The sequence below is a fragment of the Lichenostomus cassidix genome, chromosome 20 (assembly GCF_008360975.1).
Source record: "Lichenostomus cassidix isolate B80296 chromosome 20, HeHo_3.0, whole genome shotgun sequence".
Lineage (NCBI taxonomy): Eukaryota > Metazoa > Chordata > Aves > Passeriformes > Meliphagidae > Lichenostomus > Lichenostomus cassidix.
In genome coordinates this window covers 12,547,028-12,561,810 of record NC_139500.1, presented here as the reverse complement: position 1 = coordinate 12,561,810, position 14,783 = coordinate 12,547,028, and the positions used below count along the sequence as shown (strand labels likewise).

Sequence of the window (14,783 nt, the reverse complement as noted above, 5' to 3'; positions counted from 1 at the left end):
GCCAACGCAGGGTCCTGCAGCTGGGGAGGAACAGTCCCAGGCACCTGCACAGGATGGGGACAGCAGCTTTGTGGAGAAGGACTCGGGAGTCCTGGTGGACAAGAAACTCTCTGTGAGCCAGCAGTGTGTCTTTGTGACCAAGGTGCCTACTGGGATCCTGGAAAGCACTGGGAACAGCACTGCCAGCAGGTCAGGGAGTGATCCTGCCCCTCTGCTCCTGATCCAGCCCAGTGAGGCACATCTGGAATGCAGTGTCCAGGTCTGGGCTCTTCAGGACAGGAGAAACATGAAGCTCTTGGAGCAGGGCCAGCAGAGGCTGCAGAGCTGATGAAGGGATTGGAGCATCTTCCTGATGAGGAAAGGCTGGGGGAGCTGGGGCTGCTCAGCCTCAAGAGGAGCCCAGCTGAGAGGGAACCTCAGCCCTGGGTGTCCCTGGGAGCAGGGAGCTCAGAGCAGGGCCAGGCTCTGCTCCGGGGGACCAACAAAGGCACAAGACGAACGGGCAGGAACAGATGCCCGGAAGTTTCACCTGAACATAAGGAAGAGCTTCTGTCCTGTGCAGTGACTGAACAGAGCCCTGAACAGACTGCCCAGGCAGGGTGTGGAGTGTCCCTCGCTGGAGAGATTCCAGAATCGTCTGGACGCAATCCCGCACGATATGCTCTGGGAAGGCCCTGCCGGAGCTGGGAGTTTGGACCAGACGCCGCAGAGTGCTCCTTTCCAGCCCGGGCGGCGCCGGGATCGCGGGGCTGCGCGGAGCCGGCACCAGCTCCCCACCCCCGCTGCCCTCGGCGCTCCCGCCGCCGCCCGGCGCGTGCGCAGCGCGGGAAGGCCGCAAGTCGCGCGAGGCGGCGCGGCGGGCGCGCGCAGGCGCGGGGCGGAGCGGGCGCGCGGCGCTGATGCAAGAGCCGAGCACGGAGTGACCCCGCGGCACCGACCGACCCCGGCTGCTCCGGCCCGCGGCCCCGCCCGGCCGCCGACATGTCCGGCGACGAGGTGAGACCCGCCGGCCGCCGCCATCCGCGGGAGAGCCGCGCCCGGGGGCTGCGCCGCGCCGGGGCCGCCGCCATGTGGGCGCCGGGCCTGAGGCCTGCGGCGAGCGCGGCCTCCGCCCTGCGCGGGGCCGGGGCTGGGGCAGGGGCAGGGGCCGGGGCCGGGGCGGGCGGGGGTCCCGCGGGGCCGGGGCTGAGGCACCGCGCGGGGCGGAGGCCGGGCCGGGCGCGGGGCCGGCGCCTTGTCCGGTGCCTCGCCGGGCCCGCGGGTGTGTGCTGGAGCCGCGAGTGTTGGGAAGGCCTGGAGCTCCCCCGGAGCTCTCGGCGTGCTGTCGGCGGCCGCCCTGGCACGGGGAAGCCGGAGGAGAGGGAGGCAGATGGCCCCACCACCGCTTCTCCATCGTGTTCTGCGCTCTTGAGCGAAACGCATCGTTTAGGCAGTTAACACTCGCTTTCTGGAGCTTTAATATCTTGGGTTTTAACCCTTAGAGCCCAACAGCAACATCTGAACAAATACTAACTTCACGTTTTCCGGATCTGATGGTGTTTGTCTAGGCACACTTCCAGGGAAGTTGTTACATCCTTGTGAGAAATTTTTCAGTTGTTGTAAATGCCGTGTGTTGGCAGCTTTACTGGCCTCATTGCCATTGCTCTCATGGGGAAGAGGAAAGTTTTCCATGTGTGAGGTGCTTATCAGCCTCGTGTAGCCCGTGGGAAGCTGCCCTGGCTGGATCCAGGAGATTGCTGCTTCTGGCCTTGTATCTTCTCCCTGGTGTTATTTAAAATACCTGTGTGTCTTGTTTCCTTCTGAGCAAAGTGATCACTCAAGCCTTGCAGACAGGCTTGTCTTACGTCATAAAAGAGAGCTGGTGTAATTACGACTTATTTTAGTGGTTGCTGTGACTGACTTACTCAGCTGCTTTAACATCTAGAATGAGTACGTTGCATTTTTGTGCCTAAATGTGTCATGGGAGCTGCAGTTCCAATGTCTGGGCTGTTCTCTGCGCTCAGGAATGCTTGCATCAGGTACTGTCTGACTCAGGTGATCACACGGCCGTGGAGCACTTCATGGAGTGTCCTGGTCTGGATTTAGTTTGTGTCAGTAAAACTGGCTTTCTTGCATAGTGGATCAATTTGACATGGACGTGATTCCTGGGATCTGTAGTGAAATTCCATCTCTGGGTTGCTTTATGTGGCAGAGTGACAGAGAGTAAAGATGAAGGCAGATAACACGGTTGAGCTGTCACTGTTCTTCAGCTTGTGTGGTGTTAATGTGAGTGCAGGTGCCTTTCAGAACTTCTCTGTCTCTGGTTGCTGGGAGCCAAATACTTTGATGTTGATGTTAAGTTGGTGAAACTTTTTAAAGCCCATGAAGTTGAGGAGGGTGAAGACATGTGAAGACAAGTTAACACTGGAAACTGGTATAGATGGTAAGGACTTTGTTGTGTTGAACTGTAGCTTAAAATTCTCAGATCTGTGTATGAATGAAACTTGGTGGGAACATCCCTGAGTGTTATCCAGAGCTGGAGCATAGCAGGGGCAGCACAGGCCTGGTTTGTGAGGGGTCTGTTAATGTCAGTTTGACTCATTAAAAGTTCTGCAAGGTACATGATCCCACTGGACATCTAAAACTTACTTGTATCCTGCAGTTTTGTGAAGTTCCAGGCAAGAATATTAGAGAGTGATGTGTTTTGAGCAGCCAGAAAATTTAGGTGCTGATTTGTCTTAAGAATTTTACACCTCATCATAGACATAAGTCAGTGTACCTGAATTACCTTGATCAGGGCAGGGGTGATGGCTGCTTCCTATTCCTGCCTGTGTTTATTCAGACTAAGGAAATGGGATTTATTTGTGACTTCTGTTGGAATCCCTGCCATTTGCCACTGTCAGAGCAGTTCAGAGGCTCATTGGCTCCAGTCTTGAGTAGCATTTGGTCTGTGAAACTTTGATCCTCCCCTTTCACTTGCTCACCTTCTGTGAGGTAGGATTTGACTCTGTAGGCACTTGAAGTAGGGAGCAGGTATATGGAGATGGATGTGAGAGGGAACCATGTGGTCTACAGAGGAGAAAACTCCATATGGGAATTCGGCTGGGAGAGCAGAAACAGGACAGGAATCTACAACTTTTTTCACACAGGAAAAGCATCCAGGTTTGGTGTGTTTGGACTGAGGGCTACAGTTTCTTCAGTAGAAAACCAGCGACTTTGTAGTTTGTCAGCACTTAAATGGTATCTTAAAGTTTGGACTAAGCCAACGTGGTGAGCAGAGAAAAGGAATAAAGAAAGTTTGGAAACACCTACCTCAGAAATCCAGAGCACAAACAGCTGGGTTATCAGGCTGCTTCATTTACGTCATCACTTGTTAAAGCAAATGTGGTCTAAGGCTCCTGCTTAGTGCTTGTCAAAGCCCTTGGTGCACAAATTATTTCAGGCTTAGGCCTTCTTCTCCTCAGGATGTTCTGAGTAGGTGAGGGTGTGCAGAAGCCAGGCTTGCCCTGCCTGGCTGGGGTGGCCCTGCTCAAGGCCACCTGGATTTAATGCTGAAAACCAATCTGCATCCAGGAGCTGTCTTGGTGTGTTCAGTTCAGTGTGGTTAGGCTTTGGACACTCTGTCTCTGTAGACACAAGAGATCTTTTATGGTGGTTCAGATGCCTTTTCCTTCACAAAAATAGTGATTTGGAGTGGGTGGGCTGGTTCCTTCTTACAAACCGTTACATCTGATCAAGGCATGATCTTAGATTCGTTTCACTTGAGAAAATCAAAACCTCTTCAGAGCCTTGCAGAGCATCTTCATGGAAATGAGTCAACCACTTGTGCTTGTTCCCAAGGCTGAGGACTGTACCCATGCAGGCAGCTTTCCTGCTCTCCCAGCAGGCTGGGGAGGTCCAGGAGGAAGCAGATGTGTAACCAGTTGGGCATACTGTGATTTCTGTGAATTACAGGAGCATGATTCACACCCCTATCTAAGGAAGCAACAGAGGAAAGCCCTCTGGCAGAACTCTTTTGAAGATCATTCCAGCACAGCGTGTGCAACCAAAGACACACTTCAGCAGTTTGAAAGTCTTGCTGTCCCACATATGTGAAGGCTTTTGGGGTGTTGTGGTTCAGACACCCATATGAACAGTTTGCTGCCTTCAGCAGAGCCTTTATGAAATGTGAACATTCCAGAAAGTTGGAAGAATATCACAAGAATAGCACATGTAGGAGAAGTGCAAGGAAAGAAGCCTGGGGAGGGAAACCACCAGGCTTCAGGTGTAACTGAACAAGAAGTTGGAGAACTGCTCCTTGGTGAAGTTCTGGCCCTTCCCTGAGTGTGGGTGTTCATGATGGTGAATTGTAACTGTGAGAACACTTCCATTCCTGGATAAGAAACATTGGAGAAAGTCTCATTAAGTGTGTAAAATTGTTGTATTTAGTATAAGCTATGGTGTGACAATACAGGCAAGAATGTAACAGAACTGCCCAATAACTGGATGCCAGCTTGTGTCTGAAGTGGAACAAGTAAGGCATTAGTGTGTTGGAAAAAGCCCTCAGGTCTGCAGATGATGAATAGGTTAAAAGTGAGTCTGGGGTTAGTGCCTTCTTCACAGTCAGACAAGGTGAATTAAGCTGCTTTGCTGGCTAAAGAGCTCATTAACAGCTTTTAATCACTTGGTGTCTGGGAAGAGAAAAGGATGAGACCTTTGCCATTTCACAGTGTTGAGAGCTGATGCAGGTCTTGCTGTATCACCAACCCCTTCTTGGTTTCCCCCTAGACCAGAGTGTTCTTGTCAAGAGAGTTGCTGGCAAATCTTGCCTTTAATACATCTGGGAAATAATGTGTCTCACAAGCAGAAGTGATGTGGGATCCTATGGTGTGCTTTGGTGGTTGAATTTTCTTCTGATGCTGTATTACTACAAAACTAGAGTCCATAATTTTCATAAAATAGAGATGGTAGCCACTCTGTCAGAGTCACAGCTGTAACATGTTTTCAGCTGCACTAATAAATAGGTGGCAGGAAACTTGGACTATAGGAAAAGTAGCAGAAACTGTAAATTCTGAATCAGTTTTCCCTTGTAATTGATACAGTTGAGACTGAAGCCAAGGAACAGTTTGGGAAAGGTGTTATAAATATTAAATGGGGGGTGATTATTGAGCTGCTAAGGAACTCTCGACTTTTGCAGATGATTTTCGACCCTACTATGAGCAAGAAGAAGAAGAAAAAGAAGAAGCCCTTCATGCTGGATGAGGAAGGAGGAGGAGACACACAAACAGAAGAGACTCAGCAATCAGAAACTAAGGAAGTTGAACCAGAGCCAACAGAAGACAAAGATGTTGAAGCAGATGAAGAAGACAGCAGGAAGAAAGGTAAAGTGAATCCGTGGAGATAAATTCTCAAAGGTGGTGTTTTGAGACTGCGAGGCTCATTGCAGGAATTTAGCATCCCACAGTATAATGCCAGAGCCCTGGTTTGTTCAGAGATTTGTGAGTAATCTCTGCTGCCTGTTTGGAGGGCAGATTGCCCTCCTGCTTGGAATCATGTTCACAGACATCACCAACCTCCCAGGGGCTTATGTAATTTCCATTTTTCTGACTCAAACAGTTCTTTGTGTGAGGCAGTGAAAGAGACTCTCTAAAATAGTGCGAAGTTTTAAATCTTCCACGTGCAGTTGTTGCAGTAATTCCACAATTGTGGCTCTTTTTCCTTTGAACAATCATGCAATAGTGTGTATAACAGAAACAAGGTTTAAGGAGTTTCTATTTTTTGGCCAATTCTCAATGTGATAACCAGAGTGTTCTTTGGAATCTTTCAGGAAATAAATGTGTGATTGTGTATAAAACCTTGCATTTGAAATTGAGGCCAATGTCATTTCAAGATTACCTAATTCAGAGAGTGCCATTAACTTAAATCCAGTTTGTTGATGAAATTGGCTCCTGCTGTACAGTAAAGAAACTGTACCTTCCTCCTACACCTCTCATTTTTTCTCTAAGCATCTCTAATGGCAAAAGTAACTAATTTATCTTGTACAGCAGAAAGAAGGATTAAACATTTAAAGAGTCAAAAGACACAGAAGATGCAGAAACTAAAACAGTATTTGGGGATAGAGGGGAATGATCCCTTCAAAACCTGAAGGGTATCTGCAGGGCTTACAGATTGTTGCTCATGTCTTACTGTAATGTTTTAAAGATTTGAATGTAAATTAGAAACCTTAATGTCTGAACTGTTTTTACAGTTGCACTTCTTTTGTCAATCCTTTGTTTTTTAGATACAACAGATGACTTGGATGATCTAAACTTCTTCAATCAAAAGAAAAAGAAGAAAAAAACAAAAAAGATATTTGATATAGATGAAGCAGAAGAAGGTGTAAAGGTTTGTTCACATGACTATGGCTAAAAATTCTCTTCCTTTCATTTTTTTGGGATTGGCAGTGCAGGAGTTGTTTCACGTCTGTCGTTGTGTTCATAATTCAACTTTACGTGTCCTTCACACATGGCATGTTCTGATGAACATAATGCTCCTGCCCAGGCTTCTTGTCCAGAAGTAAAAAACTTGCTTGTTCTGCACAATGAGCAAATAATTCTGCAGTCTGTAGGAAGGGTTGATTAGCCTCAAGGTTAACCGTCTTTGGGGTTAGAGAGGTAACTGGATGTCAGAAGCCACACACAGAACGGTCCTCTAAAGGCCAGCCCTTCAAATAAAGTGCACATATCTGCCAAGAAATCTGTTTTCACTCTGGTGTTTTCTTTAGAAAGGGTTGGCTACTATGCTGTGTTCCAGAAGGTGTACAAGATATTTTTACTCTTCTCAAGTTTTATTCCAAGTAGTGTTTTTGTATCACATGTCAGTGTAACTGGCAAGCCCAGAGAGCAAGGGGACAGAGAAATGTTATGTTGTGTATAAACCTCCTCTTCAGATTCTGACTTTTGGGGATGAAAATGTTCCTCTGATCTACCCCAGAAAACAAAATACTTGCTCTGTGTTCTTTCAGTGTGCAGAGCAGTGATAACAAATTAGGAATTTTTGAAAATTGGAAAGCTTTGCTTTCCCTTCCTGCCTGCCATGAAGGGTGTTTTGTTCCCTCCTGCCTTCAGATTGCTGCTGCCTTTAAGTGTAGTCTGACCTTGTTCCTTGCTAGCCAGAAGGTACACATCTGGCCCTACTCATGGCAGCAGTGCAGGGCTCTCTTGAACATGCTAGAATTCCATTCTCACCTGTTGTGTTTCAGGGCTGTGGTGGATATTACCAGTATTCACCTCTGTAGTGTGCAACTGGTTTTGTTTCTAATGCTGTGCGATGGAAGTCTGAGTTTAACACTGGATAAACTCCAGTCTTACTTCTTTGCAGGAATTGAAAATTGAAGGAGATGTGCCAGAGACAGTAGAACCTGAAGATGACCTTGATTTCATGCTGGGTAATAAAAAGAAGAAAAAGAAGAATGTGAAGTTTCCAGATGAAGATGAGATAATGGAGAAGGATGAAGGTAGAAGTATAGCCTAGCTCAGTGAGATGTTGAAAGTGAAATGTAGTCCATCTTATATGTGAAATAAGTTCTGTTCAGGTGCCTTTGGTGTTCCAAAATTCACTTTATTGCCTTTATCGTGATGTTTATCAGAAAGAAGTTCTATGAAAGCACTGTATAAATGTCCCATAAATGCTGGTGTCCCCTTGTAGACAGAGAAAACTTGAGTCCACATCGTGGTGGAATCTTCTATCTACATTCCAGAGGCTGTAAGCTTGAGGTTAAAGAATGTTTCTTAATGAATCCCCAAAAACTTTCTTTACAGCATTTGAGGATGAAGATAGCAAAAAAGATGATGGAATTTCTTTTAGCCTTCAGTCAGGACCTGCGTGGGCAGGCTCAGAAAGGGACTACACATATGACGAGGTAATGTTTGAGAGACTTTTAAAACATATTTTCCATGTTCATCTGCTTCAGTAGAGCCTTATGCTCAGATTTCCTATTTCTAACTACAAATTAAAAAACTTGTAGTCAGAAGCTCATGAGCAGAAAGCTGACAGAGCATGTCTTCTGTCACAGTTAATATTCATAAGGGGCAATATTGGTCATAGTTCAAACACCTCTGCCATGGGCAGAAGAAACTTTGGGGAAACAGTGTTGGGATTTTGCATTTATCAGAACCTTTCAAGTGTGTTCTGAAGCAGGTAGGGAAATGCTCTTGGACAGTCAGTCTGATACTCACTGTGAATGCTGTTTGAGGTGGTTTTTAGAAGTGAGGTACTTTGAGAAATGGAAAATACTCACGTGGGTGTGCATCCCTTCTTTTGCAGTTGCTCAATAGAGTTTTTAACATCATGCGGGAAAAGAACCCAGACATGGTGGCTGGAGAGAAGCGGAAATTTGTCATGAAGCCCCCACAGGTTGTGAGAGTAGGGACCAAGAAAACATCTTTTGTCAACTTCACAGATATCTGCAAATTGTAAGTGTCCTCTTTGGATTTCCCAGGAGCAGCAGATGGATGCACTGCTCTGTGCTCCTGTGTTGAAGGCAGTGTTTTCTGGCAAGTGACTGTGGCAAACCAGAAGCTATTTCAGTCAGAGAGCTCATTACATTTCTCTGTGAGAAGATATTTCTGAAAATGATTTATTGAGATAATTTCTAATCTTATACTTAAATTACGAAAGTGGTACATAGGCTCTTGGGCTGAAACTTGGTGAGTTCATTGGCTTCTATCAAGTCAGGTCACCAGTGATACTTATGTGCAAGCCTTGAGGAGAAGGGTGGGAAAAGTTCTTTCTAATTTGAGCTGACTACAAACACTGTTCTCTTGGTAAATGGTGTGGACTGCAGTAGAGTTTTCCCACTGTTTTCTGCAGTTTTCTGTTATTAATTATGTTTTGTGAAGGCAGCTCTGTTCTTTGCCAGCACTTCTGGGAATGCAGTTGTGTTTGGGATCATGAAACCCTGCTGAGGGTCTGGGTGGTGCAATAAGGGAAGCTTTTAAAGGTAGTTACTAGCCCTTTTATCAGGGGATGGGACAGTAAGAATGAAGAATCTCAAATAGAAAACTTCTTTTCAATAGTTGCTGTAATTGCAAGTTTGATTTTGTGGGGATGATGGGAGTTTTTTTTGTGTGGACTCTTCTTGTGTGAGGTTTCTTGTGTCCTCAGTCGTTGTCTGTGTGTGCTCTTTGGTGTAGACCCTCTGGCACTGCACACTTTCCAACTTTCTAACTTTAGTTGGATGTAACCTGCCAGTCCTGTATAAACACCAAATTTCTCTGAAAGGGGGAAGGTTAAACATTTCCTTACTTTATTTTTAGATTACATCGTCAGCCAAAACATCTCCTGGCATTTTTGTTGGCAGAATTGGGTACAAGGTAAGGCTGCTGGGCTGTGGGTGTGCTTAGGGTTGATATTGATCAAATATAAAATTTAGGGGGTTGGATCTGTATCCATGTGCTGGAGCATGAGGCTTTTGTTCCCTGCACTTCACTGCTGTGCTGGGTGATTGAAGAGGGAACATTTTAGTGAGGAGGTACAGTGGGACACTCCAACTCCTAGGGAATGGTCTTATGGGCTAAACAGCTCAGGGTATGCCTGGTCAAAACTTCTTATAAAAGGTAGCTCTAAATACCTCAGAATTTTGGATGTTTTTCCCCACAAAGCAATTTTGGCTTGCTCTTATCTTGAAGAGCACATCATTATCTTGCTTCATATTCCTGACTTGTTTTAATGCTTCACACCTGCCAATCAAATAATTAATTTTCTCTTTTCAATTAGTGGTTCAATAGATGGTAACAACCAACTGGTAATCAAAGGAAGATTCCAGCAAAAACAGATAGAAAATGTCTTGAGAAGATATATCAGTAAGTAGAACTCCCTTTTCCACTACAGATTTCTCTCAGGCCCTCGTGGCCCATGTGTGTGCCCACCATGGAGAAGGCTGAGGAGCCACAACTTCCCTTTGTCATGGAATAATGCAAATGCAGGTGGTTCTAGCATGGTTAGACCACAGGGGCTGCACTTGGTTCTGCATTAAAGCATGCCAAGGAAAACAGTAAGAGCATTTGAGAAGTGCTTAGTTCCATTTCTTGGCTTTGATGAGGACTATGGAAAACAACAGTAATTGTTAGTTCTGAAGTCTGTAGTGCCCATGGATGGACAGATACAGTGTGTGTGTGTCATTGCTGGTCAGAGGGCTCACAGATTCTGTGTCACAAAACTCCTGCTTTAGTGCTGTGTCAGTATCAGAGCTGCTGAATGTCACCAGGGAACATCAGTGGGAAGCCTGTACTGGTTATTAATTTTAAAATACCTGTGTCAGTGCATGATGTACCACACAAAACCTCCTCTTCATTAACCAAGGACAATTTTTAGGTTTCCATAATGAGCCACTCTGAGTTAGTAGGTGTGTTTGAGCAGCTTTTCAAGGCAGCTGTTTGCCAGCTGCTGCTGCCTGATTAACTGCCCCGTTCCTTCCCTGCAGAGGAGTATGTCACTTGTCACACGTGCCGCTCCCCCGACACCATCCTGCAGAAGGACACCAGGTTATACTTCCTGCAGTGCGAGACCTGCCACTCCCGCTGCTCCGTGGCCAGCATCAAAACAGGCTTCCAGGCTGTCACAGGCAAGAGAGCACAGCTCCGTGCCAAAGCTAACTAGGTTTGCTAACCAACGCTGGAGTTGGCAAAGTGTTCTGGGGAGATGGGACTGGACAGGTTCACAATCGGAGTGGATTTACCATTGTATTAAAGCGAGGTTGTAAAAACGACATGAAATTTGGCTTTTGATTGATTGGTCTGTGAAATCCTTGCAAGATGCAGATCCTCAAGCTGTTCACATACATTTTGCTCATTGAATATATTTTACCAACTGTAAGGAGCGTGGTGGGAAAGGAGGTGCTTTTTAATCCGTTCAGACTTCTGTAAAACACAAGATAAATTAAAGATACTATAACAGTGAGTGTCTTGGATTTGGATTTTTCCTTCAGTTTCCTCTTCCAACACTGGTGGGAATGGTTGGTGTGTTGTTCTGCAGATCATGTCACTGAGCTATGTCCAAGACCCAGAATGAAGTTAAAAGATAAAGGTTATTTTGCTTTTACATAACAAGCTTATTTTAGTTATGCTGTCATGAAGCAGAGAAAGCAGTCACAGAGTCCCAGGGCTGACAGGCCAACGTGAGCCCTGTTACAGCCATAGGTGCATTGTGCACACACAGGGGGGTCAGGGCATGCTGGTACTGCTTAATTAGGCAAAAATAGCTCTGAGAGAGTTCACACACCAGATTGATGCTGAGTCTTAACACAGAATCAATAAACTGTACTGTAAGTTTTCTTAGTGTCAGAGTACTAAATTTTACAATTTCTAATAGAGAAGCGTTTATATTTCTGAAGTCCTGCACTCTTCATCACTTTAAAAGGAATCTAAATGCAGCAAAAAACAAAAAAGTAGGTCTAAATGTCATTGTATGATGGCTGCAACACAGTCTTCTATAAATCTTGAATTTGCAGGGGACACTGCCAAGTAATTTGGGTTCCAAATTAACACTTTTTGCTTCAGGATCTTCCCATGCCCTTCCTCTGCTGGCAGTGTCAGTGACCTTGAGGGACACCCAGAGCTGTCCTCACTGGGTTTTGTGTAGAAATGGTTCCAGCTGGGGAGTACAAAGATGAAACAGGGAGTGAAGTTCCCCCTGGGCTTCAGAAGTGGGGACAGTTGTCACTTGATTGCAAAAATGTCCCGGGGGAGGGAAAGGTGCAGCAGCTCAGCCCCCAGGCACCACCCCTGCGGGTCAGGGGAGCAGCCTCCTCCCCAGAGGATCTGGTCCTTCTGAAGGCAATACAGCAAACACCACAACTTGAAGAGTTTCTACTAAGTTTTAACCTTTGTATGTTAACACAGAGCACAGTATTGCTGGGAAGTCACTCACTTGCTATTTGAAAACTTTGACAGTGCTGTAAGGTGAAATAATTGAGGTTTTATGGTTGGTTTCTTAAAAGCATTTTGAATTTCAAGTGAGCTATAACAATGTTGGATGTATCTTAAAGTGAATAAAGCCAGGATCAGTGCCTCTTGTAAACATCATTGTTGTATTCTTGTTTCTTCCTCTAGCAAAAAGTCTCCTGTTGGGAGTAAAACATTGGAGAAGTGCAAGTTGCCTTTTTGTTTTGGTGACTTGCCGGTGGGACGCCCTGAAATTGCTGAAGAACAATGATACTTTGTTTTTAAATGCTTGTTTTTCCCCGGGTCAAATACCTTTAACATACTTTTAAAAATACAGTGTGACCTTGAGCTGGTGCTGTATTTCAGTGCTTTGAATGAAGAGTTTGATGTAGAGAAATTGGATCACAAAGATCCAAGTTAATAAAGGAATAAATAATTGTTCCAACCTCTCACCTGTGAGCTCTGGCTTGCAGGAGAGTTTTATAGATCCAGCTTGGAGATGTGTTTTGAATCTGCATGAAATTCTGAAGGCTTTTAATGACTGAGATTTGAGTGCACCATCTTGGGCTGTAGGCTCAGATCTTGCTGTGGAATAACGTCACTAACGCAGGAAAAGTCTGTCTAGGAGCAGATATTAGTTGGGTTTTATTTTAGAAAAAACTTCCAGTGTACATTCAAAAAGTGTTGTATGAACACAAATGCCTCTTACAAAGCTGATGTAAGTTTGAAGTGCAGTTGTGTTCAAAGGCAGAAAAGAGCTTTTACTTGAGCTGGCTGTGAGAAAGCAGCTTAAGGATAGAGTTCTTAACAGAGGAGGTGCTAGCTGTGGTTGCCTTGGGTCTGTGTGCAGACACCTATCTGGAGGCAGGGCTGTGTTTCTCCATGTTTTTTTTTCCTCTGAGCCAAAAATTGGCAGTGTGGAGATGTGGGAGCCAGGTTTTAGGTACTGAAGACTGGGGAGCAGGATGGACTCTCCCTGTGTGAGCAGCTGGGCTGCTCTTCTCCATGGCTTCTGCCCTGCCCAGTTCTCCACCTGATCCAAGTAATCAGAGCAATGCAGGGCTACTCCTTCCCAGCAGTGAAAATGAAACAACTAGCCCAGAACATTCAAAAGAAGTAAGCAGGGAAATGGGAACATCTCATTCCCTGATTCAGCACAAATGCAGTGGGATCAGCTGACCTGGGGCTCCTGTGCTTCTGTTCTGAAATCACTGGTGGCTGCCATGAAAATCAGAATAAACTCTCTTGCCAGGAGCTTCTGGTCAGAGCAGGAATTAAATCATTTTTTGTAACCACAACGGGTGTAACAGGAGCATTTATGAAATGTCTCCTTTGAGAGCTGAGAGTTTCTGGTTGGTCCCAGGAGTGTGACATTGTGCAGTGTCCTCCTCCAGGCATGGCCACCACATCCCCAGCTCCCTGCTTTGTGTCAGCTCTGGGGCAGCTTCTCAGGGACACTGGGCCACCTGGGGTTGTCTGCAAGGAGAGTAAAAAAGCAGATTTTCAAAGCTGCTGCCACCAGGACAGGGTTTCTCACTAATTCCAGGGGGTGTTGAGCTGTAATCAGGTGAAAAGGCCAGTGGTGGTGGCTAGTGGGGGAGGTACAGAATAGAAAGAGCAGGAAGTTCCCAAAAGTCAAGAAAATGGGAAGTTGAGTGTGATGCTGACACCTTAAAATCATCAGAATTTTTCTGTTCATGTTTTAAATAACATTTCTCCAGCTCTCTGCTCAGTTTTTCCCTCGAGGTTTATTTCAGATTACTGACAGTATCCAAGAAGGTGAGAGGCCAAGCTTTGAGAAGGAATTGAGCACAGAAGTTGATCAGAAAACAGCAGCTGTACAGGAATTTACTAGTTCAGCTTCAGCCTGGATGGACACAAAATTTCAAAGCCACACCAACTCCTAAAAGAATTGCTGGATTTTCTGTTTCTTGATTGTTCCTGCCATGGTAAAGGTCAGTGCCTTGTTGCTCTAGAGGACCCAGGTGACAGACAGGGGCATCAGGACAAACCTGTCCTGGTGAAAGCATTTCCTAGGTTTTTCCAGCAGTGCAAATGAGCTCTCTGGAGTCTGTAGAGGTTTGGATTCCTTTCAGTGTCTGTGGGATCAGCCAGGATTAGGCTGTACCTGTCTGGCTCTGCCCCTCATTCTGCTCTCTGCATATATGAACATTTGGCAGTTCACAGCTTGCTCTGCTTCCAGGTGCTGCTCCACCTTGGTGTTGGGTTAATAGCTGAAAGGATTTTGGATGAACAGTAAAATCCTATGGCAGAGAAAGGAGCACAGTTCCATGTGTCCTTTCCCTCAAATGCCAGGAGCTGAGGGAGCAGAAAGGTTCCTCTGAGCTGATCAGTTGATTTCATGACAGAAGGAAATAGGCTTTTGAAAAAAGATACTACATGAAAATATCTTCCTCCTAAACAGAAACAGGTTCAAGGGTTGGTGCTGAGCTTTAACACACATTATCTCACCTGGACAAGCCTTTGCTTTCAAGGGACCTCACCTAGCTCCAGCCCCTGGGCTAAGAAGTTTGGTGTTTTCAGCTCTTCCATTGTTTTAGCTGCTTTTTAGTCATTATTTTAGCTCTTTCACTATTTTATCTGTTTCGGTGATGAAGACAGGGAAGTGCCTCCAGAGGCCATTCAGCCAGTCTTTTAGAAAAAGCCTGAACACTGCTTCTCCTGTTGGTGATTCAACATAGGTGGATATAGACGAACTCTACATAAACATGCACCTAGGTATGACATGAAATGTTTCTTGTGTGCTGCACAGCCTGTAACTGTGATGCTCATCAAAGTTAATGGGAGTTACTAGAGTGAGTGGGGGTTTTGTTGTATCTCCTGACTCAGACTGAAAGCACGATTGCAGGCATTTTGGGCTCAGTGATAGTTTGTCTGTGTCCA

General features: G+C 45.7%; 1 protein-coding gene across 1 annotated transcript; it reads left to right on the top strand.

Annotated features, from left to right (window-relative positions):
• The first annotated feature begins 837 nt into the window (after positions 1–837).
• On the top strand, positions 838–10,896 carry EIF2S2 (eukaryotic translation initiation factor 2 subunit beta). Its single transcript, XM_085078915.1, has 9 exons — positions 838–996; positions 5,156–5,339; positions 6,239–6,342; positions 7,318–7,453; positions 7,758–7,858; positions 8,263–8,411; positions 9,255–9,311; positions 9,715–9,800; positions 10,421–10,896. Exons 1-9 carry the CDS (start codon positions 982–984, stop codon positions 10,594–10,596), a joined length of 1,008 nt encoding a protein of 335 aa, XP_084935041.1. The 5' UTR covers positions 838–981; the 3' UTR covers positions 10,597–10,896.
• The last annotated feature ends 3,887 nt before the right edge of the window (positions 10,897–14,783 follow it).